Consider the following 26,117-nt stretch of genomic DNA (forward strand, 5'->3'; position numbering starts at 1 on the left):
CATCTGTAATCCACAAGGGTTCTGGGCAGTGGCCACCTCAGTTTTCTCTGTATTATCCTAGCCTGGTTTAGATAAACTATGCAGTAACAATGAACAACAAGAACAAAAGAAATAATTGCTTGCCTGAGGTCACAGAGCCAGCAGATCTTATAGGTGGTGCATCGTTTATATGAGCAATGTGTATCTAGAACATACCGTTCGGCGTTGACTAAGGGTGGGATGACTCATGTATGTAAGAGGTTATGCAATTTCCATAATGAGTGGATAGATTTACTTACGGGGCAGGTTATAATGTGGTGGGTGTGAATCTAGAACGTACCTCCTAGGCAGTCATGCAGGTTGAGCATTTGGTAAGTCAGGTATGTTGTGGTTCATAGATCTAGCAGCTCATCATTTGCAGGCTGTCTACCTCGTAGTTCTTGTGTATAACGGGCCAAGGCTGTGGCATGGTGTTGATTCTAGACCTTATTTGATTGATTCTAAGACATCTTCTATAGAAAAATGCATTGTTATTTTTGTTAACAATGAAATTCTGACATGCCATTGATCACATACCCCCACTTTTTTTGTTGTTGTTGAGACAAAGTTTCGCTCTTGTTGCCCATGCTGGAGTGCAATGGCTCTATCTCGGCTCGCCGCAACCTCCGCCTCCCAGGTTCAAGTGATTCTCTTGCCTCAGCCTCCTGAGTCACTGGGATTATAGGCATGGGTCACCACGCCTAATTTTGTATTTTTAGTAGAGATGGGGTTTCTCCATGTTGGTCAGACTGGTTTCAAACTCCTGACCTCAGGTGATCTGCCTGCCTCGGCCTCCCAAACTGCTGAGATTACAGGCATGAGCCACCACACCCAGCCTCACATTTCTCTTTAAGCAATGTGGAAGTGTGCCTCAGAGTGGATGAGGCCATGTATTACTGGGTTGTGTGGGCAGTAGCTCTGCCTGTGGCCTGCCATAGGTGCCAGGCAGGTGGCAGGGACCTGGGCTGGGCTCCTGGAGGCTCCTCCCGGAGCTGCCCTCCACTTCTCTTCTGTGTTGATCCCTTAGTCAGATCTTCCCTTTCTGCCCACTGCTGCACTTCCCCCAAGGCCGGTGGAGCCAGATCAGATATTCCTGAGGTAGGCATGGGAGAAACCCACCAGCATTTGGTCTCTTTCAGCCCCTTATAAAATCTCAAAGTGTGGGTTGTTGGGGCTCCTCTTGCTCCCTCCCTCAAAGCCTTCTCCTGGCCAGTAGAAAACTAAGCCAGGGTCATCTTTCCATTTTACAGAGGGAGAAATTGAGGCCCTGAGAAGAGATAGATGTAAATAAATCTATTGGAATAGTGACTGAGCTAGTTCCTAAACCCAGGTCTCCTGGCACCAAATCTAGCCTCTCTTCTCCTCCAGAACAGTTGCTCCCTCTCCCCTTTCCCTGTAGGAAACAGCACACAGCCCCCTACATCATTTCAGCTTCAGAGGTCAAATCAAGTGGGGAGAATAAAGCCAAGCAGGGCAGAGAAAGGGCTTCCAGCAGTGGGAAGAATGGAGAGGATGCCTCCTCATACCTGTCAAACACACATGCCCTGACTCCCGATTTGCTAACTGATTAATTCACCCATACATTCAATCATTCATTCACTCACTAATTCACCCACTCATTAATTCACCTACCCATTTGCTCATTCACTCATTCATTCACCCACCGATTCACTCATTCACATACTCAGTAATTTACTCTCATTCATTCATTCACTCACTCAATTCATGTATTCACTCAACTTACTCATTAATTCACCTTGTCTCGAATTCACTCGCTTCTAATTCATCCACTCATTAATTTCCCAACCCCCCACTCACTCATTAACTGGTGCTCTCACTCATTCACTCACTCTTGCTCACAGGTGTCACCGAGTCCCTCCAACCTGCCCTTGCAGCCAGTAGCAGAGGACAGGCTCCCAGGTCTCAGGCATTCCTTCCTCTGCCCTCTACATCGAGACTTTACTTCCAGGTAGATTAGCAGCTCTTGAAAGTGTCTGCACAGAATGCAATGAGGGCTGGAGGAATGAGAAGAACAGAGTGTACCATGAGCTTCGACAGGCAGGACCAGCTGTGTAATTTGCAGGACCTCGTCCAAAACAAAAATCAAACCCCTTGTTCAAAAGTGATGATGAATTTTCAGACAACCACAGCAGAGCACCAAACCCGGCACCAGGACTCTCTAAGGGTTGGGCTGCCTGTGACTGCTCTGGCGATCCCCCCACAAAGCCCACTTTGAAGATAGGAGGCAGGTGGAGAGAAACAGAGGGATGGAAAGGGGGATACAGAACAGGGAGAGGGAGGAGGAAGAGGATGGATGTCTGCCAGGTCCCACTTGGTGTTTTTTATGCCGTCTCATTTCTTTCTCAAACCACTCTTTGAGGTTGATTGTACATTTTACAGAGAAGGAAACTGAGGCTCAGAGAGGAGAATCATTTACCCAAGGTCCCACTTAGCAGATGGTAGATGCCTGAATGTAAATCCAGGTCTCTCTCTGCTCTGGGAGGGGGTGAGAGTGAGGGAAACAGGAGAACATGAAGGGAAAATCTGAGATGGAGTCTGTCTGGGCCAGAAACTCCAGGAGCTGTGGGAGATGGTGGGGCACAGGGTGGGGTCCTAGGGAGCAGGATTGGGGAATTGGAGGTGAGTCTGGCCCTCCCAGCCTTCCAGTCCATTCTGCTCCCAGGAAACTGCAGGGGAACTGAAGGGAGCTCCCAGAACAAGGATCCAGAAGATTGACATCTGAGGCCTGGGATTTAGGTTTCTAAATCATGGGCCATGGGGCAGCCTTATCTCTACAAGAGCATTGAGGGTAGAAGTCAATGATTTGGGAAGTTATTGAATGAGGGGATCTCGGAGGGAGGCTGTCAGTGCCTGATAGTATCAGTTAGAATGTCCGACTTAGGATGACAATGGCTTGGAGGGGCGGCTGAGTCAAGGGTCAAATGAGTGACCGTGAGTTACGATGCCTGCCTTGTACAATTGATAACTGAGTATCGGTGAGTTAGGGCCCCAACAGTTGTAATTAGCACTCCGGGTGTCAGCCAGAAACCAACAAACAGCCAAATCCCTGCAGCCCCGCCCAGCCTATTTACCGGCGGGGGACCGATTAACCATTAACCCCCACCCCTCCCTGGCAGAGCCTCCACCCCTCCGCAGAGGCTAGGCCTAGACTCCCAGCAGATCTTCCCAGAGGACGGTTTGAAAGAAAGGCAGAGAGGGCACTGGGAGGAGGCAGTGGGAGGGCGGAGGGCGGGGGCTGGGGCTCAGCCTTCGGGGTGGGCGCCCAGGGCAGGGCAGGTGGCTGTGGCGTGGAGGCAGGGGAGAATGCGCCTCTCCAAAACCCTCGTCGACATGGACATGGCCGACTACAGTGCTGCACTGGACCCAGCCTACACAACCCTGGAATTTGAGAATGTGCAGGTGTTGACGATGGGCAATGGTAGGTGGGGGCAGGTGTGCCCAGGTGTGCCAGTGGGGCAGGTATGCCTGGGTACAGGAGCGAATCTTTGGTACTCAACTTTGGGGTGGGAGGAGAATGATAGAAAATAGTAGGTTGGTCCTACAGGCTAGCACAGGTATTGCCAGGTGAAGCCGGTGTGCCCAGGTACAGTGATCACAGGCATTCCGGGTGAAGGGAGGCCTGCAAGGGCCAATTTCCAGCAGAAGTCAACCCCAGCTGTTCCTCCCAGGCCCTTCCGGTCCCCACTGTCTTGCAGCGGCTCTGCTTGGAGTTTGGCACACTGACGTGATGGTGAGGTCCCTTTCGGTGCCCAGCTCCAGCAATTCAGCCTGGCACAGCCCCTTCTTGAACCCCTCAGGCCTAGGTTCAGAGAGATGGCAAGGGGCATTGTGTCCCTGGAGGATGGTGGTTGGAGACATATATCTGCATTTCTCGGTGTCTTTGGGACTTCCCTAGGGGAATTGGCACTTAGGGAAAATGGGGTTCTCAGGGAAGTTTTGCTAACTAAAATCCAGCTCAGCACTGTGTGTGTTGTGTTGTGTGTGTGTTCGTGTGTGATCATGAGTTTCCGTGTAAGTTGTATGGGTGGGGTGATGCCTCCAGGAACACATTTGCATATGTGTGTTCATTTGTCTCTGTGTGTGAGTTCTGTGCCTATTTCCCTTTGTATTTATTGAGTGGGTCTGTGTTTGTGTCTCTAGGAGGTGCCCGTGTCGATCTTGCTTGTGCATGTAAGTGACTGGGTGTACGTGTGTCTGTGGATGTTTGTATATGTGTGCTGTGTGGGGGTCATACAGGACATGTGTTTGTGCATGCAGACCTGTTGGAGTGCTGTTCTTCCTGCATGCTTATCCTGTGTGGGCGTTTTGTCGTGTGCCCATATTTGTACCTGCTGTGTGCATATGCAGCCCCCTGTACCTCAGGTGAGGTCAGCGGTCTCTAGTGTGCATGAATGCCAGACCCAAGTGCAGGATTCTGTTGTTGCCGTTCACCAAGTGAGCTTCACATCAGCAACGTGTCTGTTAATCTCTGAGCAGATTTTGTTGCCGGCGTGTCTCTCCAGATTCATGTTTCCACTCTGACATCACTGGAGCATATCTGGAGGGATGGGCCGTTCTCCTCCACAGGGAGGTAGGGGAAAGGAGGGTGTCTGGAAACCCCTCCTGGAGGGAAGGGCCCCATCAGGTCCCAGGCCAGCCTCAGAGGAGAGGGGGCAGGCAGCTAGCTGAGGTCAGCCTGCCACCCCTCTTCCTTCTGTGTCTTGGAGCCACACAGCCAGTATCAGCCTGCAGTTCCCGCTGAGGCCTGGAAGCTTGTGGTCAGCTTTGCTAGAGTGAGGAGGCAGCTGCTGGGCACTGCCTGTGGTCAGCTCAGCAAGTGTTCGACTGCCCCTGCAGTCCAGTTACTGTGTGACCTTGGGCATGTCACCTCCCCTCTCCTGGCTTCTGTATCTTCTACAAAACAGGCTTCATTCCCCCAGGCCTGGTGGCTGGCCAGTTGTTTAGCCCTGTCTGAGGACCACTCGAGGAGCTCAAGGCGAAAATGCCCTGGAGATGCTAAACAAGTTGCTGCCACACGAGGCAGAGTGCAGTGTGTCCCCAGGAGGGTCACTGCCCTACCCTGGCTGCTCCCCGCCCCCATCACTTTTTCAAAGCCTGGGAACTGTGTGCTCCTGAGGCAGAGGCCAAGCCCCTGAACTGGGTGCCCCAAAGACAAGACCACCTCCAGCTCTGGAACCAGAAAGATCTGGACTCAAATCAGGCATGGATCCTTCCAACCTGTGTGAACGTGGCAAGGCAGTTTCCTCTCTGAGTCTCAGTTTCCTCATCTATAAGATGGGAAGCCGTAATAGTGTCTGTCTGCCAGGGCTGGCCAGAGGATAAAGATAAGGTGCCTGGGTGCTGACCCTGGTAAAGGGTCCTGGCCCCAACATGGGTCATCTCAAGGGCTCTGAGCATCTTAAGCAGGGTCCCCAGTATTCCTTGCTGGAGTTTGAAGTGTTCTGAATTGGGGTTATGTGACGTTGTCCTCCAAAGTGTTTTGGGTACATCCTGGGCTAGTAGTTCAAATGTTCAAAGGATATTTCTCCCCATCCACTCCCTACCCCAATGCAGCAGCAGCCCCGGGGCTCCTTGTTCATTAGAGGCCCCAGCAGACACCTCAACACATGTGGCTCTGGCTGGAGTAGCCCAGCACACCTGGACCATAAGCCCATGCCTCGGCTTCACTGCAAGCAGTGTGACACCAGGAAGCCACTTGTCCTCTCTAAGTCTCAGTGTCCTCATCTGTGGAATGGAGGTGCTCGGCTGACCTCAGAGGGGAGTTGATAGAGCTGACAGCCCCCAGCCCATTCTGTCCCTGAGGTGGGCGCTCCTTCCCCAGCCTCCTGCTGAACAGCCAGGAGCTGTGGGGTCAGCTCTCCCTGGGGTCGGGGGAGGAGAGGCTGAGGGAGAAAGGGCACCCATGCGGCTTAACAATTATCGCCATCTCCAGGAATAATTCACCAAGTGGAGGGGGGCCGCACTCCTGGGGACACCCGGGAGTCTGCGATGGCAGAAATGAGACGCACCAGTGCCTGCTTGTGCACGGAGCCTGGAAGTCCTCTGCTCTGAGAGTTTTCTTCTGCAGAAAAGTTTTTATTTCACAAACACTAATATAGTGCTTACCATGTGGTAAGCACTTCACATACACATATGAGAATTCACCAAATCCCCATAACAAACCTGGGAGAATGTCATGTTTCCCATTTTACAAGTGAGGATACAAAGGCATAGAGAAGTAAATGAACACAGCCAACGTCACATGGCTAAAAAGTGGGCAGGCTGGGATTGAACCCTGGGCAGAAGGCCTTCAGGGGCTATGCTGTTACCTACAGCGCGTGGCCCTCTCCAGGTCTTAACTGGATGACCCTGAGGAATACAAGGTCCGATTTAGGATTTCTATGAATACACGTGTGTGTGTGTGTGTGTGTGTGTGCATGTGTGTATGTGTCTGTGCATAGGTGTGCATGTGCGTATATGTGTGTGGAGTATGTGCATGTATGTATATGTGTGTACATGTGTTGATATGTGTATGTTGTATGTTCATGTGTGTGCTGTGTGTGCATGTGTAGACTGTGTCTGTGTGCACGTGTGTACATGTGTGTGAATGTGTATGTTCATGTGTGTGTGGACTGTATGGGTGTGTGCATGTGTATGGTTGTGTGTGGACTCTGTGGTGTGTGTGTGGTATGTGGTGTGTGTCTTCATGTGTGTGAACTGTGGTATATGTACCTGTGTGTGTGTGCGCATATGTGCACCTGTGTGTGTGCATGTGCATGTGGACTCTATGGTGTGTGGTTGTGTGTGGACTGTGTAGTGTATGTGGACTGTGGTGTATGTTCGTGTGCGTGTGTGTATGTGACTGTGGTGTGTGTCTGTGAGCATATGTGTGGATTGTGTGGTGCATGTGTGTGTGGACTGTGTGATGTATGTGGACTGTGGTATGTGTTTGTGTGTGTGCACGTGTATGTGACTGTGTGGTGTGTGTGTGTGTGTGCATGTGTATGTGACTGTGTGGTGTGTGTGTGTGTGCATATGTGTGGACTGTGGTGTGTGTGTGTGGACTGTGGTGTATGTGGACTGTAGTGTTTGTGTGCGTGCATGTGTATGTGACTGTGGCGTGTGTCTGTGTGCATGTGTGTGGACTGTATGGTGTGTGTGTGTTTGTGTGTGGCATGTGTGTATGTGGCGTGTGTGTGGACTGTGGTGTGTGTTCGTGTGTGTACGTGCATGTGTATGTGAGTGTGTGGTGTGTGTCTGTGTGCATGTGTGTGGACTGTATGGTGTGTGTGTGTGCTTGTGTGTGGCATGTGTGGCACACACACTTGCATTTTCCCAGGGGCTGACCCATTGCATTTGTTATCTTCTCCAAAGGGGTCTATCTTTGGTGAAAGATTTGCTGACAAAACGGGGGTTCAGCTGCTATTTTTTTAATTTTGGAAACAGACCAGTCAAACTGCTCCCTTTTATGGTTAGAGAAACTGAGGCCTAGAAGAAATTGAAGCAAGGAGAAGTTGCCCAAGTTTACAGGCAAGTTAGTGGCAGCATCAGCACTAGTGCCCAGGAGTCCTGGAACCCAGCCCGAGATCCTCTTTGCCACCTGCCTCTATGGCCCCCCTCACATTTGTGTAGATGCAGTAGCTTTTACCTGGGAGATGAGAGGGACGGGAGCCATGTCCAGACCCTCCCAGGAGGCCACATGAGTGACTGTTCTTGGCCCAAGTCTTTCCTGTTCCCCAGAGAATTTGCGGGGCCCCTGGGCACGCAGCTGAGATCCACCCAGCCTTAGTGGTCACTGGGTGAGAACTGAGGGACAGGACCTGGTTCTGGGGAGAATGTTTCTCCCTTCCGCAGCCCCCTCCCCAGTTAGGAGCAGGCTCTCACCCTGGAAGGTGGCCAGATTTTCATGCCTGCCTAGAGACAGCTGGGGCTCGTGGCCTCCACCACAGGGAGATGCACACCCTCAGAATCAGCTCTGTGAAGTCACCACCAGCCCCAATTTACAGATGTGAAACTGAAGCTCCAAAAGTCAGGAGGTCACTAAGCAGGGAGGCGATGGAGTGGGAACAGCCCCCTGATATGGCTGAGGCCGAAGCCCTGGAGAGATCCCCGCAGGGCTCCCTTAGATGTCTGCCTTTCTGTTCTTCCTGAAGCCTCACTTCCTTCTCTCCTGCCACAGACACGTCCCCGTCAGAAGGCACCAACCTCAACGCACCCAACAGCCTGGGTGTCAGTGCCCTGTGTGCCATCTGCGGGGACCGGGCCACAGGCAAACACTACGGCGCCTCGAGCTGTGACGGCTGCAAGGGCTTCTTCCGGAGGAGCGTGCGGAAGAACCACATGTACTCCTGCAGGTGAGGAGCCTCAGTTTCTCCAGCTGGGAAATGGGCACACTTGGGCTCATGTCCCCAGGGTCTGTCTTCTCCCTGAGTGGGTCCCAGAGACAGCTACCCTTCAGGGCTTTCAAGGCTCTTTGGGTTTTGTAGGCTTTGTAAATCCAAAGAGGGCGTCTATTCTAGGAACCACATTTACCGATCATCAAGCTACTGGCTGCCTTTTATCAAGCTCTTATCCAATGCCAGGCACCATACTAAATCTTCGTGTGTATTCAACCATCCCCTTAAGCCCATTGTCATTTTTCCCATTCCACGAGGCCTCTTCTGAAGCCTCAGTATATGAAACCATCTTCCCGTCTTGTGCTTTTTCTGGGACAAATAGGAGATTGACCCCATGCCATTCCAGCTACCGCAAGGGCTTCCACCAACCCCAAAGTCTTCCCAAGGCCCTGGAGAGCCCTCTTTCGAAAGCATCTCCTGTTCTGGGTAATCACAACAATAAAATTACGGCAGCTGTCAACTGTGAGCACTTGTCATGTGCAGATACTGTGCCCCATCGGTGCGTGACTTCGTTTCACCTGCCAACACCCCTGTGAGATGGTTACTGTTGTTATTCCCATTTTATAGAGGAGGAAGCTGTGGCTTGGAGGGCTAGGCAACTGCCCAAGGTCAACCAGCTTGAATCCATGGCAGAGCCAGGGTTGACACTCAGGGCCCCACCCATCAACACTGTGTGGCTTGGCCTCTACTTCCTATCCCCCTCCAGAGAGAGGTTTATGTGAACCAAGCATTAACTCTGAGCCATAACTAGGAGCCTGCTCTGGGTTCTGGGCTTTTATAGGATGTGGTGGAAATAGCAGGGCTCTGGTACTCAAGAGGTCAAGTCTCCCAACTCCGCTCTAACCGCAACCAGCAGAGTCACCCAGGGCCACACGTTGCCTCTCTGAGCCTCAGTTTCCCCTTGTTTAGAAGGAGAGGACTGGAGTCTTAGGTCGTAGCACCTCTCCAGCTCCTGATGAGTTCAAGGGAGAAGTCCTGGGATGAAGGGATGAGAGCACTGAGGCTGAGGGTCCACTAGATAGCCAGGGCCCTAGTTCTGTCCTAAGAGGAGGAAGTTGTGTCTTCTCCATCCAACCATCCAAAGCCCTCCCCAGATTTAGCCGGCAGTGCGTGGTGGACAAAGACAAGAGGAACCAGTGCCGCTACTGCAGGCTCAAGAAGTGCTTCCGGGCTGGCATGAAGAAGGAAGGTGAGCCTCGGCCCCCTCCCCACTGCCCCACCTGCATCCACAGCTCCCCGACAGTCATTTACAACTGTAGCCGCACTTTATGACTCAGTGCCAGGCCCCAGGGTGACTGGCTAATGGCCGAGAAGAGGGAGGGCCTGGAAATCTGACCATAGGGAGCGGCTGGGCTTGGTCTTGAGAAAGATTCAGAGAGATAAGCTCCCACTCTTGGCTCTTCAGGCTCCCAGCAACCACTACCCCTGCCTGCCTGCCTGTCTGTGCCACCACAAGGTAGCCATGTTGGGTGTTTGTTTTTTTAAATATAATATTTCGAACATTAGGGCAAGCATAAAGAATGACATTGCAGGACGGGTGCGGTGGCTCACACCTATAATCCCAGCACTTTGGGAGGCCGAGGCGGGTGGATCACGAGGTCAAGAGATCGAGACCATCCTGGTGAGCCGAGATTGTGCCATTGCACTCCAGTCTGGGTAACAACAGCGAAACTCCGTCTCAAAAAAAAAGAATGACATTGCAAACATCTGCGAACTCACCACCCCAACTTCACAAAGGGGACAGCCAGGGGAGCCCAATTCCTGAACTTCTGTGCCAGGGACAAGCACTCCAATTCCCTTACTATTCATCTATGGGTATCAGACAATTTCCAAAATCTTCACATTCTAGAAAATTGGAACAAGGCCGAGCGCTGTTGCTCATGATTGTAATCCCAGCACTTTGGGAGGCTGAGGCAGGCGGATCACAAGGTCAGAAGTTTGAGACCAGCCTGGCCAACACAGTGAAACCCTGTCTCTATTAAAAATACAAAAAATTAGCCGGAAGTGGTGGTATGTGCCTGTAATCCCAGCTACTCAGGAGGCAGAGGTTGCCGTGAGCCGAGATTGTGCCATTGCACTCCAGCCCAGGGGACAGTGAAAGACTCCATCTCAAAAAAAAAAGAGAGAAAGTGGAAACAAGACCCCAGACCCATCCTGGATGAAGGAAGGCAAGAAGACCAGAGCACAACATTTACTAAGGTCTTGCCAGGCCTCCTGCTACCAGGAGGTATCAGTCATTGGGCTGGGCTTTTTCTACACTTCAATGGGCTGGGTTCCTTTCATTTTCGTGACAACCCTATGTAGGAAAACGTCATGAAAATGAAATGAACCCAGCCCATTGAACCTATTACAATTCCTCCCTTTTCGTGGATGAGGAACTGAGGCGCACAATTTTTAAACAACTTGCCTAGGGTCCCACAACTGATGCTTGAGGTTGAACCCAGAGCTTTGTGCTGCTTGGACCACATTTGGCTGCCTATTACTTTATGCCCCCCAGATCCCAGGGCTGTTTAAAATTGCATTCAGTCCATTGCCAGTGAGCCAAGATCGTGCCACTGCACTCTAGCCTGGGCAACAAAAGCAAAACTTCATCTCAAAAAAAAAAAAAAAAAAATTGCTTTCAGCCCAAGCAAGGGAAGCAGAGATTTTTTTTTTGGAAACGGAGTCTTGCTTTGACACCCAGAGTGGAGTGCAGTGGCACGATCTTGGCTCACTATAACCTCCACCTCCCAGTTCAAGCAATTCTCCTGCCTCAGCCTCCTGAGTAGCTGGGATTACAGTCATGTACCATCATGCCCAGCTAATTTTTGCAATTTATTAGTAGAGACAGTGTTTTACCATGTTGGTCAGGCCCCCTGGTCTCGAACTCCTGACCTCGTGATCTGCCCACCTCAGCCCCCTAAAGTGCTGGGAATACAGGCGTGAGCCACTGCACCTGGCCACAAAAATCTTTTAACTGCTTTAAACTAACTTAAGGCCAGGCTCAGTGGCTGACACCTGTAATCCCAGTACGTTGGGAGGCTGAGGTGGGTGGATCATTTGAGGTCAGGAGTTTGAGACTGGCCTGACCAACATGGTAAAACTCTGTCTCTACTAAAAATACAAAAAAATTATCTGGACATGGTGGTGCATGCCTGTAGTCCCAGCTAATCAAGAGGCTGAAGCAGGAGAATTGCTTGAACCCAGGAGGCAGAGGTTGCAGTGAGCTGAGATCATGCCACTGCACTCCAGACTGGGCAACAGAACGAGACTTTCTCTCTCTCAAAAAAAAAAAAAGTAGCTTGAGTTTATTTTCCAATCTCTTCATTTCCTGCTCCTCTAAATACAACCTTTCTCAGCCCTGTGACCAGCCCCAGACCTTTGCTTCTAGCCCACAGCCAAACCTTGGCCCAGTCCTGCTAGCTTTTTACAAACACCCACCCCCCCCACTCCCCAGCACACCCCAGAAGCAGGAACTTAAGACCCAGCTTGCTCCCGGGCCCGCTGAGAAGGAGAGGAGGGAAGGTTTTGGTAGCCTGTCTTTCCCCTATATCTGCTCCTGGTCCCCAGTTTTCTCTCCCCTCCCTTGGAAATACCTTCTATGTCTCATCCTTACAGGGCCTTAGTTTGAGTTTATGAAATGTCTTGGAAAATCTGGGCTTGCTAATCCTGATATGGGAGCGGGTGGTCCCCAAGGCCTGCTCTAAACACTGCAATTCTAACATGTAGACCTCAGTAATGTTCCAAGGGCAAGAGGGGCTTTTTCAAGCTGCAAATACTCCTTCTTCTCCCCAACCCAGTTTTCAATGGGGTTGAGCCTCTCTCCTCCACTTCAGCTTCCACTTTGTGGACTGAGAAAAGTAATGAATAAGAACATGATGCACGTGTGAACAGTTGGAGGCAAGAAAACGACGGAGAACTACAGTCTAAGGTTCTGACATTTCTGTGGTTGTAATAGTCCGCGATTCCCACTATCCTCAAAGCCTAGGATTTTAGGCATTGCTCGTAGGTGTCATCCAGAGGGCACTGGTTTGAGAGAAGGACTCTCTCACAGTGGAGGTTCAGGTCTGTGACTGGCAGGTGGGAGAGGGGTTGGCAGCCCTCCTGAGTGGATGGCTACCCACCTCCACTGCGTGTGGCCTGGTCCTGCGTGTGGTCAGTTGTTACAAATAATGTCTCTTATTAGACATCCAGAGTCATTTTCACTTGCGTAATTTAGGGACATTTCTGTCCCTTCTGGGCTCCAGTTTTCTCATCTATAAAATGAGGACATTGGATAGTGAACCCTTCAGCTCTATGAGTCTCGATCCTCACTGCCCACCTACCTGCACGGGTTCACACTGCCCACTAGGGTGGGTATGTTTGTTCCCTGGTCCCATCTCGGCTCACTGCAACCTCTACCTCCTGAGTTCAAGTGATTCTCTTGCCTCAGCCTCCCAAGCAGCTAGTTTTACAGGTGTGTGCTGTCATGCCCGGCTAATTTTATATTTTTAGTAGAGATGGGGTTTTACCATATTGGCCAGGCTGGTCTTGAACCCCTGACCTCAGGTGATCCTCCCACCTCAGCTTCCCAAAGTGCTGGGATTACAGATGTGAGCCACTGCACCCAGCCCCTGGCTCTCTCTTGAGCTGCTGCAAAACCAGCAAACCTCTTACCAGGCTCCTGGAAGGGGGATGAGAGCATCAGACCGTTCAGCCTTAGCTCAGCCTTGAAAATAGCTGCTTGCTTCCTGGCCCAGGGAAACTGACATGCTGGCCGGAGGATAGGAGAGGTGGCTGATGGCAAGTGAGTGTGGGTTAGTCAATGTTGTTTACATGCCTGAGTTACCTGGAAGATCATGACACATGCAGTCACTTGGTTGTTTTGAGAACGGGCCAGAGTGGCAAAATGCTCAGTTGCCACTGTGGTCAAGCCGTGGGAAGTGAGGGTATTCCTAGCTCTACCTAAGTCTTCTAGGCCCTACCACTCCTTCTCAGCCTGCCAGGAAGCTCCCGAAGTCAAAAGAAAGTCCTGGCGGAAATCTCACTGACCAGGAGAATTGGGACAAGTTTTCATGTATTTTTCTTGATGACCTTAGGAGAATTTGGGGACTAAAACCCAAAAATAGTCCCTGAGAACCAGAAAGTGTAAGCTGGGAAGGTAGGATTTTGAGACCAGCTGAGTCTCTAAGAGGTCATCAAATCTGCCTGCTCCCCAACTTTACAGAAAAGGACACTGAGGCTAGGGAGGTGAGGTGATGGGTCAGGGGTGGAGTCAGGTCTAGAACTCAGGCTCCCCAGAGCTGAGCAGACACCAAGCTCCCTGCAGTGAAACTTGCAGTGATCAGTGTAGGGGTACATTTCTTTTCTTTTTTTTTTTACTTCCATAAGTAAAATCTCTTAAGGAGGAACATTTCCTGATCTGGATTGCTGAAACTTTCTCTCGACCACAGAGAGGGGCTCCAGGTTTCATGGGCCTGTAAGTCTCTGCCAGAGGATAGTCCATCATGGCTGGAAGGGGCTCCCTGGAGGGACAAAGACTCCCGAGACAACCCCCCAACAGCAGGCCAAGAATTCTTTCCTATAACCCAAAGCCAGGGAGACAGACACCTGCTCGGGCCTCAGCTGTCAGGCCCAGGACATATACCTGGCTCCCGGCATAAAAAACCCAGCCCAGAGAGTGGACCCAGGGTTGCAGGAGGTGAGCGTTGGTGATGGACCAGAGGCCGTCTGATGGGACCTTCCTCGGAAGCCCCGGCCCTGCTCCTCACCAGTTTTCAATAGGATTGAGCCTGTCTCATCCAACTTCAACTACCCAAGAGTTCTCTGGGAAGACACGCTCATCTCCTCTCTGCCTCTGCCCAGGTCGGTTAATATTCAATAGAAGTTACATTAGGTCCCCGACCCTGCTAATACTGAGCAAACATTTGGAAAACATCATTCCGTGACTGAGCTCGCGCCGGGCACTGATAACGCCCGCCTAACCTTGAGGAGCCCTATCCGCAGCTGCTGACAGCAGCCCTTTCATTCCGCCCGCCGGCCACTCGGCGCCCTGGTGGGTGGGTGCGGGCGCTGGCAGGAGGCTGCCGTGGGAGGGGTGTGGGGGAGCGGGGCGGACGGCCCAGGCAGGGGAGCTGTGCTCTGAGCTGGCCCTATGCACGTGGTGGGTCTGAGAGGAGGTGGCTTGCCTCTGGACTTCTGGTCTATCCCACTGACTCCCTGGCTCAGTGCAGATGATTCAACTTTAATTCTCTGATTTTAACAATGTGTCAACATCAAGAGAAAGTTGAATCGCGGGGGTGTCAATGTTCCCTGGAGAAATAGGGTGCTTATAAGAATGAGAGTTTATGACTAGGCTTGGTGCCTCACACCTGTAATCCCAGCATTTTGTGAGGCTGAGAGGATCACTTGAAGCGAGGAGTTCGAGACCAGCCTGGGCAACATAATGAGACCTTCGTCTGTCTCAAAAAAAAAAAAAAAAATTATCCAGGCATGATGGCACACACCTGTAATCCCAGCTATTCGGGAGACTGAGGCAGGGGGATCACTTGAGCCCAGGAGGTTGAGGCTGCAGTGAGCTATGATCGTGCCACTGCACTCCAGCCTGGGCAACAGAATGAGACCCTGTCACAGAAAAAAAAAAAATTAGTTAGAGCTTGTCTCCTCCAATGCCTTTTTCTCTCATTGCACAAGTATTTATTGAGCACCTACTGTGTACCAGGCTCTGTTCTGTTGGCTGGGACTATAGCAGTGAACTAAAGGGATGAAGATTTGGCCTTCTGAAGCTTTCCTTCTCAGAAAGAGACAGATAGTAAAGGAAGTAACAAATAATGCTACAGTAAGTCCCTTAAGAAAAACAAACCACAGTGGGGCAGGGCTGGGGTTGGGGGTATGCTGTGTTAGACAGGGTGGCCGGAGAGGGTGTCTGAAAGGTGACATTTGCACAGAGGCAGGAGTAAAATGAAGACACAGCAATGCTGTGCGGGAAAGGGAATCCCAGGCGGTGACAACAGCAGCCCAGCAACATACGGATGTATCCAGGCGGGAGGCGGGTTTTCCCGGACAGAGTGAGTGGGAGGAAGCCAGTAAAAGGGGCAATCAGAGAGGAGAGGAAGGGCCTTGAGGACTTGTGAGTTGGAAGGCACTGGTTTTGAGCAGCAGGGGACATGACTTGGATGTGTTTGAACGGATCCCTCTGTCTCTGAGAGGAACGCAGACTGCAGGTGCAAGGCAGAAGCAGAGCCTGGGAGGAGGTGGATCTAATCCGAGAGACGGTAGACGGGAGCAGGGAGGGAGCAGCGGGTCTGTTTGTCATGATTACTGACAGCACTGGAGTGTGAGGGGAAGCTGAGGAAGGCGCCCAGGCTCGAGGGACTGGAAAAACCAACCCGCCGGTCGCTGAGATGAGACACAGTGCAGGGAGCTGGCTGGGAGAGAAATGCCTATGGGTAGGGAAACTGAGGCCCAGAGAGAGGCTGTGATTGCCACCGGCACCCAGAGTGGCAGGTTCCAGACAGGAAGCCAGACCTCATGCAGCTTCATGCTCCCTCCTTTCCAAATCAGCCAAGCCTCATTCCACAGTGAAGCCTCTTGGACTCCAAGGGCTATCCCGTCCGCTGTCGGGACGGTAGAAGCATCATCTTCTATCTCAGGCCAGGACTGACCCAGATGGGGGCGGGCAGTGGAGCCTGGGGCCCCAGTGGACAGTGCCCGGAACAGAGCAGTGGTGGGAGGAGGGAAGCGCCTGGCCTTGCTGACGCTGGGAAGGTTAGTGTGGAGTACCGGCAGCTTCTGCGGATGGACAAAACCATCAGGGCAGTTGAAGCACCCAGATCCCCTTGTTCAGAAATCCCCAGGCTGGTTCCGTGTCACCCAGAGCAATTTGTTTTGCTTGCTTTAATCACTTTGATTTGGAAAGAAAGGGACCGTTTTGTCGACCAGAGCTTGAACATCTTTAATCTGGTCAATCCCCTCCTCAATGCTCATGACCCATTTTAAGCCCATAGCTGAGTCATCACTGGCTTGCATGCTGGTGATGATGGGTGGATCACTCCTGTAGCCTCTCCATTGTGTGGGGGGCAGTTCGGATATGCAGAAAGTTCTTCCACCAGCTGAGTTAGAGCCCATCTCCCCTCATTCCACATGCTGATGTGGGTCTGTCTTCTGGATGTCCCCGCCTCCTGCTCCCACTCCTCATCAGTCATAGACACCCCCACCCCCTCACTCCACCCCTGCTCTTCCTGCTCACCTCTCTCTGCCTCCTCACAGCCGTTCAAAATGAGCGGGACCGGATCAGCACTAGAAGGTCAAGCTATGAGGACAGCAGCCTGCCCTCCATCAACGCGCTCCTGCAGGCAGAGGTCCTGTCCCGACAGGTACAGAGTGACCCTGACGCCCACCAAGGGATCCCCCACACTACAGAGGAGCTTACCTCCTCCACCTCCGTTCTCTCCAGCCAGGCCCTGGAGCGGCTGATGGGAGGGCCCTCAGATATTACAGAAGGGATACTGAGTCCAGTGTCACATGGCCCAGTTAGCAGCAAAGGCGGAACTCGAACCTGGCACCCTGGGAGTACTTTCTAGTTCATTGTGCTGCCTGACTCCCACAGGCCAAGCAGAGTCTCTGTGTTCACTGGGGGCCTGCAATCAGCTCAACCCCAAGAGAACAGAGCAGTGGGTCAGTGCACAGAGGTGGCAAAGTAGGGCCCAGCCCATCCCTTGCAGTGTGACCTTGGGCAAGTCACAGCACCTCTCTGAGCCATGGTTGCCTCATTGTCAGATAAGGATGACCATTTTTTGCCCTGCTTCTCCTCTAAGGCTGAGAGACTCCTTGGAGCTCTAAAGCTGATAGAGGAGGAGGCAGGGGGCAGGTAGCAAGTGAAGACCCAGAGGGAGCCCCTCTCCCTCATCCCTGCCTCCTCCCTCCTGCCGTTTTTCCCTCGAGCTTCCTTCAGAGCTGGATGGTACCCACTGTCCAGCTACCTCCCAACACCTGACTCAGGGAGGGGGCTCTGTTCCGGGGCAGAGAGTGCAGGAGGGCCCAAACATCTCCAGCATTTTCTTCCCTGTATCTCTTGAAGATCACCTCCCCCGTCTCCGGGATCAATGGCGACATTCGAGCTAAGAAGATTGCCAGCATCGCAGACGTGTGTGAGTCCATGAAGGAGCAGCTGCTGGTTCTCGTCGAGTGGGCCAAGTACATCCCAGCTTTCTGCGAGCTCCCCCTAGACGACCAGGTGAGGGTGGGCATGAATGGTGGGCAGTAGCAGGCACCAGGCAGCCAGGATGCACTAGCTCACCTGGGATATGGCTGCGGACTGGCTTGATTTTATTTAACAAAATGCGTAGTGCACATGTGTCTGAAACTTGAAATCACCTTGCAATATTAACTCAGTTAGCTCCTCCAACAACTCTGTGAGGGAGATACGAAAGGACTATTATTACAGCCATCTCATAGGTGAGGAAACTGGGGCACAGAGAGGTTAAGTAACCTGCTCAAGGTCACTAGCTACTGTCCAGCACAGCTGGGATTAGAACCCCAGCAGGGAAGCTCCAAAGTCCAAGCTCCTAAACCATTGCACCACGTGGCGCTCCCAGGGGGATGTTGACAGGGACCCTGGGACAGGGATCAGGAGATTTTAGTTTAAGCTCTGGCTCTAAGACTGGTTGTCAGGGTAATCCTGGGCAGATTACTTCTCTCTCAGCCTCGCTGTTCTCTTATCTGTCAAGTGGAAATGATAATAGCCACTTCAGAGTGTGGTTGGGAGGACTGAGGACATTACTGCCTGAAAAGTGCAAAATTCAGGCAATGGAGCGAGCTGCACCGTGGCTGGACCACAGCCGCTCTCCCTAACATGGTTTCTGCACCGTGGCTGGACCACAGCCGCTCTCCCTAAACATGGTTTCTGCACCGTGGCTGGACCACAGCTGCTCTCCCTAAACATGGTTTCTGCACCGTGGCTGGACCACAGCCGCTCTCCCTAAACATGGTTTCTGCACCGTGGCTGGACCACAGCTGCTCTCCCTAAACATGGTTTCTGCACCGTGGCTGGACCACAGCCGCTCTCCCTAAACATGGTTTCTGCACCGTGGCTGGACCACAGCCGCTCTCCCTAACATGGTTTCTGCACCGTGGCTGGACCACAGCCGCTCTCCCTAAACATGGTTTCTGCACCGTGGCTGGACCACAGCCGCTCTCCCTAAACATGGTTTCTGCACCGTGGCTGGACCACAGCCGCTCTCCCTAAACATGGTTTCTGCACCGTGGCTGGACCACAGCCGCTCTCCCTAACATGGTTTCTGCACCGTGGCTGGACCACAGCCGCTCTCCCTAAACATGGTTTCTGCACCGTGGCTGGACCACAGCCGCTCTCCCTAAACATGGTTTCTGCACCGTGGCTGGACCACAGCCGCTCTCCCTAAACATGGTTTCTGCACTGTGGCTGGACCACAGCCGCTCTCCCTAAACATGGTTTCTGCACCGTGGCTGGACCACAGCCGCTCTCCCTAACATGGTTTCTGCACCGTGGCTGGACCACAGCCGCTCTCCCTAAACATGGTTTCTGCACCGTGGCTGGACCACAGCCGCTCTCCCTAACATGGTTTCTGCACCGTGGCTGGACCACAGCCGCTCTCCCTAACATGGTTTCTGCACCGTGGCTGGACCACAGCTGCTCTCCCTAACATGGTTTCTGCACCGTGGCTGGACCACAGCTGCTCTCCCTAAACATGGTTTCTTCCTTGTTTCCCAACGAAGCAGTTGAACTCCACGTCATAGTTCCCACCGTACGTTTTTTTTTTTTGGAATACTAAGCCATCCCTGGGGGAAGAAAGGGTTGAAGGAAGGTGGCGTGTGTCTGGGAACAGGTGAATGTCAGAGACGCCACCTCCGAAGCTCCTGCTCAGAGCATGCCTTGTTTCCTGCTGGAAAGAGGAACTGGGCTGGGCCACCTCCCCAGCTTCAAAGAAAGCCTCTGGTGCTTTCGCTTACCCATTTTTCACCTTTGCATAAGACACTGACAACGCATATCGGCCTGTGAAAGCTTCTGAGAAACCTCATCCAGGCAGTTGTTTGCCTTCACAGATACAAGGGCTTCCCAAACTCCCAAGGCCCCACGATTCTCCTGGAACATCTATTAAACCTGCATATTGGGACATTGTGAAAACACTGGTTTGGCTGGTCCCCAGCCTCATGCAGAGGCTGGACACGAGGACCTCTTCGATGACTCCTCCCTCCGTTAGCAGAATCGACGGGGCAAGGATCTTGGACAATCCGCCCCTACCCTCTCCCCTGCTCCTTGTGCTCTGGCCCCAATCCCCTCTGCTGGAGTCTCCACATTAATGTTTAATCCCTCCTGTTCCTTCCCAGGGGCTTAGCAGGGCAACAAGATACCCCCAACTTGAACAATTGTTAACCTCGATTTCCCACCCAAACATCCCTGGCTGGGGCTCAGAGCATTCTCAGAGAGCAATGATGGGTGGCCAATAGCACAGGACAATCATTAACACACCACCCTGACCTCCCGGCCCACCCCCAGAACAGCTGCCATATCAAGGGGTTGAACCTGGGACCAGAAGGATTCTCAGCTCCCCATTCCTGGTGTATGAGGAGCCCAGCTTGCCCAATGCAGGTGGGGCACCCCGGGGAAAGTCAGGGGCATTATCCTCCAAAGGGCCCCCCAATTCTGTCGACATTGCCCCAGGAACTAGATTCCCAGTTTTTGTGCTTCTTGGGGCCGGATACAATTGGAGAATGAGACTGGGGCTTAGAGAGATAAAGCAATTTGCCTGATGTCACAGAGCAAGTTAGCCCCAGAGCTGGGACTCAAATCCAGGTCTTCTGCCTCACGGTGTGAAGGCCGCTGGGGTGACTGATGGCAGCCTTGCACAGTCAGCATCCTTGGCCTCCCTCCATGCCAGTCATGGAAAGTGGGTTTCACCTCCCAGGCACTTTCCTCTTTCTCTGTTTTCCTCACAAGGTTCTATCCATGGAAAATAGAAGGCGAGAGGACAAGTGGCTGCCCAGGAGCAGCTAGAGCAAGAGAGGAAGTCAGCTTGTTTGCTCATTCATTCATTCATTCATTCATTTTCCCTTTCCTTCCTTCCTTCATTCAAATATTTATTGGAGGCTTATTTTGTGTCAAGTACCTTCAGGCAAATCTCTTTTTCCCTCTAACAATTTCACCTCCTTAGAGGCCTTCTCTGACCTACCCATCTGATGTAGCCATTGCTGCCATCATCCTTTCTACTCCCCTCCCTCCCTTCTTCCCTTGCTCCCACCTTTCCTCCTTCTTTACTTCCTCCCTCTCCTTCCTTCTTTCCTTTGTGTTGTGATCATCCTCTGTCCTGTGCACTTACTTGTTTTAAACTATCTGTTCCACCTTCTTCCCTATAAAATGTGAGTTCCATGAGACTAGAGACCTTGTCTCTCATTTTTAAACATTGTGCCTCCATTGTCTTAAAAACTCTCCGGGATTTAGTAGGCATTTAGGATTTGATAACTGAAAGAATGAACAATCAAATGAATGAACAAGCAAAGGCTTTTTTTTTTTTTTGAGACGGAGTTTCACTCTTGTTACCCAGGCTGGAGTGCAATGGTGTGATCTCGGCTCACCGCAACCTCCGCCTCCTGGGTTCAGGCAATTCTCCTGCCTCAGCCTCCCGAGTAGCTGGGATTACAGGCACGCACCACCGTGCCCAGCTAATTTTTTGTATTTTTAGTAGAGACGGGGTTTCACCATGTTGACCAGGATGGTCTCGATCTGTTGACCTCGTGATCTACCTGCCTTGGCCTCCCAAAGTGCTGGGATTACAGGCTTGAGCCACCGCGCCCGGCCAACAAAGGCATTTTAACCTTATGGTTTGGTTTGCTATAGAACTTTCAGACTCCCTAACCCAACCCTGAAGATAAGATCCTTGAGGCTACCGGCCTGGCGCGGTTTTGTGCCAGGCCATCCTTTGGTCCTTAGGCAAGCACTAAAGCAGATAGCTCTCAGTGGGCTGGCTCTGTCCTTCCGTGAGCTTGCTGGGCCCCTACCTATGACTCCAGTCTTTGAAGTCTTGCCTTGTACATTGAGCTGATTCTCTGCCAGGGACCAGTGCTCATACCTTTGCCTTGAGAAGGACCAGCCCTGAGACCCAACATCCACATCCATGTTCTTGTAATGCCCTCTCTGCATCCTGGAGTCCTGCAGCGTCCAGTCTGCCAGACCAGTGATTTCCCCAACAGAATTATGCTTCTGAGTCAACGAGGAGTTTACTAAACACAGATCCCTGGACCCAACCTAAACATATAGAATCAGGATCAGAATCTCAGGGCCTAAGAATCTGTATTTTCAGGCCGGGCACAGTGGCTCACACCTGTAATCCCAGCACGTTAGGAGGCCAAGTTGGGTGGATCACCTGAGGTCAGGAGTTTGAGATCAGCCTGGCCAATATAGTGAAACCCTGTCTCTACTGAAAATAAAAATAAAATTAAAATGGCCAGGCATGGTGGCGCACACCTGTAGTCTCAGCTACTCAGGAGGCTTAGGCACAAGAATCACTTGAACCTGGGAGGCGAAGTTTGCAGTAAGCCGAGATCACACCACTGAACTCTAGCCTGGTCAACGGAGTGAGACTCTGTCTCAAAAAAAAAAAAAAAAGAAAGAAACTGTATTTTTACAAAGCACTCTTCATAATTCCCCATAGCTGGCCCATGGGTGGGAATTTGGGAGCCACAGTTTTGGAACTTTTTGGGATCATAGATCCTTTTGAGAATCTCAAAAAAAGAGAAAAAAGCACACAGAATGTTGCTTACCCTTTCATCAGGCACACAGAAGGCGGCCAGCGTGAAGCAGCCTCTTGCCCAAGGACACGGTAGTTCAAGGCAGAGTCAGCGTGAGGTCTCTCTGCTCTGAGCACACATTCTTTCCCCTCCCAGGTTTCTGCAGAATCCCTTCCAGGTTTCTAGTTTTATGGGCAATCATTTTATGATGCCCATTTCACAGTTCAGGCAGGTAGAGGCAGAAGGGAGCATTAAGCTGACTTGCCCAAAGTCATTGAGTTAGCTACAGGCAGCCTTCCCAAGGGTGCAGATGCCAGACATGGTTCCTTTTCTCTTTCAGGTGGCCCTGCTCAGAGCCCATGCTGGTGAACACCTGCTGCTCGGAGCCACCAAGCGATCCATGGTGTTCAAGGATGTGCTGCTCCTAGGTGAGGAGGGTGCATGCCCTGGCCAGGGCTTTGTGGAGGACGTGCCTAGTATGGCACTCACCCAGCAAGGAGATTCACATGGTGGCATGCAGGGGCAAGGGAGACTGGTCAGGAGTGGCCCTGTCCTCAGGCTTGCAAATGGAGGCTTCCAGGACTCAGTTCTCAACTGGATACGCCACTCAGATGCAAGGAAACATGGACCCAAGGCATCAAATTCCCAGCATTAAAGTTGGAGCACAAGCAGGGTTGTCCCTGGAATTACCTGTGCATCTTTTTTTTTAAGACAGTCCTGCTCTATCACTCAGGCTGGAGTGCAATGGTGTGATCTCAGCTCACTTCAGCCTCCGCCTGCCGGGTTCAAGCAATTCTCCTGCCTCACCCTCTGGAGTAGCTGGGACTACAGGCACATACCACCACACCCAGCAAATTTTTGTATTTTTAGTAGAGACAGGGTTTCACCATGTTATCCAGGCTGGTCTTAAACTCCTGGCCTCAAATGATCCACCTACCTCAGTCTCCCAAAGTGGTGAGATTACAGGCATGAGCCACCGCACCCAGCCTACATGTGCATTCTGATGTTCTTTCTGGAGTAGGAGCAAGAGGTGGTCAGGAACGGCACAAAGCCCCAGCCCATGTCACCTGTGCCTTCATGGCATATTTATTATTTGAAATGCTTGTACGGCACACACTGTGTGCCAGAGACTGCGCTCACTGCTTTGCAAACACTACCTATTTTAATACAACAGTGCTATGTGGGAAGCTCCATTATTCATCCTCATCTTAGAGATAAGAAAACTGAGGCACAGAGAGGCTGAGTAACTTATCCAAATATACCCAGCTATCAGGGACAGAGCCGTTTAATCAGGGCAGTACACTTCCAGAATCTGGTCCCTTCACCTTGATGCTTTGGTGCCCACCAGGTCGCCTTTGAATGTCATCGATCTTGTGAATCATGTTAGTAAATGGAGCTTGGGTCATGTGAAAGGTGTCCTAGAAAGCCAAGCTCCAAGCTCAGCTGGATGACTCGAGGCAGCTTACCTTCTGAATCTGGGCCTCAGCTTCCTTACCTGTGAAATGGGAGTGATCATCCCCACAGGGCCTCCTCCCATAGGCACCAGCTATCTTCCGAACTTAAAAGCCAAAACTAGAGGAGAGGGCTCAACCCAAGGTGACTTCCCATCCTCTCTCCCTCCCAACCTTCCAGGCAATGACTATATCGTCCCTCGGCACTGCCCGGAGCTGGCGGAGATGAGCCGGGTGTCCATGCGCATTCTTGACGAGTTGGTGTTGCCCTTCCAGGAGCTGCAGATTGATGACAATGAGTATGCCTACCTCAAAGCCATCATCTTCTTTGACCCAGGTACACTGCACACCTCCTAAGCCATCCCTGACTCTCTCTCCAGAACCCTCTGTCACACTTCTCCTATTGGGTTATGTACACTGAGTTCACAACCTCATTTCCTGTTAATGACAGCCAGGAGGGGCTGTTTTCATTTAACGCATCAGGCAAGGCAAGATTCAAAGGGAGGATATGACCAGGCATGGTGGCTCATGCCTATAATCCAGCACTTTGGGAAGCTGAGGTGGGTGGATCACCTGAGGTCAGGGGCTCAAGACCAGCCTGGCCCTCATCACAGGATGAAGATAAAGCATTCCTACCCTCTCCTGTGGCTCTCAGCTCTCCTCTCCCCATACTGTTGACTGACTTTTGCATCTGCATTTATACAGAATGCCTTTGTCATCAGTCTTTGTGCAAAACCTGCTTTTGTTTCCTACTGTCAAAGGTGCCTGAACCCCGGAGGTTTGCTTGCCTTCCCTGCTTACATGTTAGAGGGGACCTACTGTGTGCCAGGCACTGCCCTTCACACCGCAGATAGATTACCTCTAGTAATAATAGTGATGAAAAGGCCAGGTGTGGTGGCTCACACCTGTAATCCCAGCACTTTGGGAGACTGAAATGGGCAGGTCACCTGAGGTCAGGAGTTCAAGACCAGTCTGGTAAATGTGGTGAAACCCTGTCTCTACTAAAAATACAAAAATTAGCCAGGTGTGGTAGTGGTTGCCTATAATCCCAGCTACTCCAGAGGCTGAGGCAGGAGGATCGCTTGAACCTGGGAGGCGAAGGTCGCAGTGAGCCAAGATCACACCACTGCACTCCAGCCTGGGCCACAAGAGTGAAACTCTGTCTCAAAAAGAAAAAAAGAAAAAAAAAAAAATATATATATATATATAGTGATAAAGAGGAAGATGAGCAGCATGTATTGAATGCTCACTAAAGAGCTGTTTTTAAACACTTTCTGTGGATTATCAACATGATACCTGTGAAGTAGAAATTTTTATCTCCACTTTATAGATAAGGAAACTGAGGCATGGTTAACTTGCCCAAGGTCACATAACCAGAAAATGGCAGAGCTTGAACTTCAGACCACCTATCGATCCCAGTTTCTCTCTCTCTCAAGCCCACGTTCTTACCCACCACATGCTATCCCACACTTCCCAGAAGGTGAGATTTCTAGTTCTGGTTCCTTCCAGAGCCTGGCCCAGCCTGTATCCTCTATAGTGCTCAGCAGGAGGCTGGACTGGCAGAATTGCTCTGCAAAATGGGCATGATCACTGATGCTGAGTCAGAGGCAGCTGCCTCCAGCAATTTGAAGAGGTGGGAACCTAGTTCAAGGCCTGGCATGCAGGAGATGCTCAATAAATGTTTGTGGACTGAATGAAATAATGAACAAACATGATTCAGTGGAGAGAGCCCACTAAAAATGTGGGTGAATGTTCCTTCTGCCACTTCCTTTGTCCATGAAAGAGGAAATAAATGCATTGCCTCAATGAAGCTTGAGATTAAATATTGGATGACCTCTTAAGTTCCCTTCTAGGCTAAGGATCTAGAATTTAGTCACTGATTTTTTTTTTATTCATTCTTCCACCCATCTAAATATATATATTTATATGCATAAATATATATTACATTTATATAAATATATATATATATATATACACACACGCATACACATATTGTCTGTCACCCAAGCTGGAGTGCAGTGGCACCATCTCAGCTCACTGCAACCTCCACCTCCCAGTTTCAAGCAATTCTCCCACCTCAGCCTCCAGAGTAGCTGGGATTACAGGCATGTGTCACCACACCAGGCTAATTTGTGTATTATTAGTAGAGATGGGGTTTCACCATGTTGGCCAGGCTGGTCTCAAATTCCTGGCCTCAAGTAATCTTCCTGCCTTGGCCTCCCAAAGTGCTGGGATTGCAGGCATGAGCCACTGAGTCTGGCCCTATTCGATAAATATTGATTATGCATGGTACTAGGTGGTGGGTTTAAAATGGCAAAGGCGTGGTGGCTCACACCTGTAATCCCAGCACTTTGGGAGGCTAAGGCAGGCAGATTACTTGAGGTCAGGAGTCTGAGGCCAGCATGGCCAACGTGGTGAAACCCCATCTCTACTAAAATACAAAAATTATCTGGGCGTGGTGGCATGTGCCTATAATCCCATCTGCTCAGGAGGCTAAGGCAAGAGAACCACTTGAGCCCAAGCGGGGGTT

General features: G+C 51.4%; 1 protein-coding gene across 6 annotated transcripts in view; it reads left to right on the forward strand.

The window, feature by feature from the left end:
- HNF4A (hepatocyte nuclear factor 4 alpha) overlaps window positions 1-26,117 on the forward strand; it is a 79,463-nt gene that overhangs the window by 43,814 nt on the left and 9,532 nt on the right. For 3 of the 6 annotated variants that reach the window (XM_035298676.3, XM_035298677.3, XM_035298678.3), the window contains exons 1-7: window positions 3,207-3,457; window positions 8,198-8,372; window positions 9,509-9,603; window positions 16,641-16,747; window positions 17,452-17,607; window positions 22,477-22,564; window positions 23,769-23,924. In XM_035298676.3, the coding sequence (XP_035154567.1) occupies window positions 3,343-3,457; window positions 8,198-8,372; window positions 9,509-9,603; window positions 16,641-16,747; window positions 17,452-17,607; window positions 22,477-22,564; window positions 23,769-23,924 (892 nt within the window). In that variant the 5' untranslated portion in view covers window positions 3,207-3,342. Of the gene's footprint in view, window positions 1-3,206; window positions 3,458-8,197; window positions 8,373-9,508; window positions 9,604-16,640; window positions 16,748-17,451; window positions 17,608-22,476; window positions 22,565-23,768; window positions 23,925-26,117 lie in introns of those variants that run through there. The other 3 variants (XM_054255390.2, XM_054255391.2, XM_054255392.2) reach the window with 1 other exon arrangement.

This window comes from Callithrix jacchus, chromosome 5, assembly GCF_049354715.1.
Source record: "Callithrix jacchus isolate 240 chromosome 5, calJac240_pri, whole genome shotgun sequence".
Classification (NCBI taxonomy): domain Eukaryota; kingdom Metazoa; phylum Chordata; class Mammalia; order Primates; family Cebidae; genus Callithrix; species Callithrix jacchus.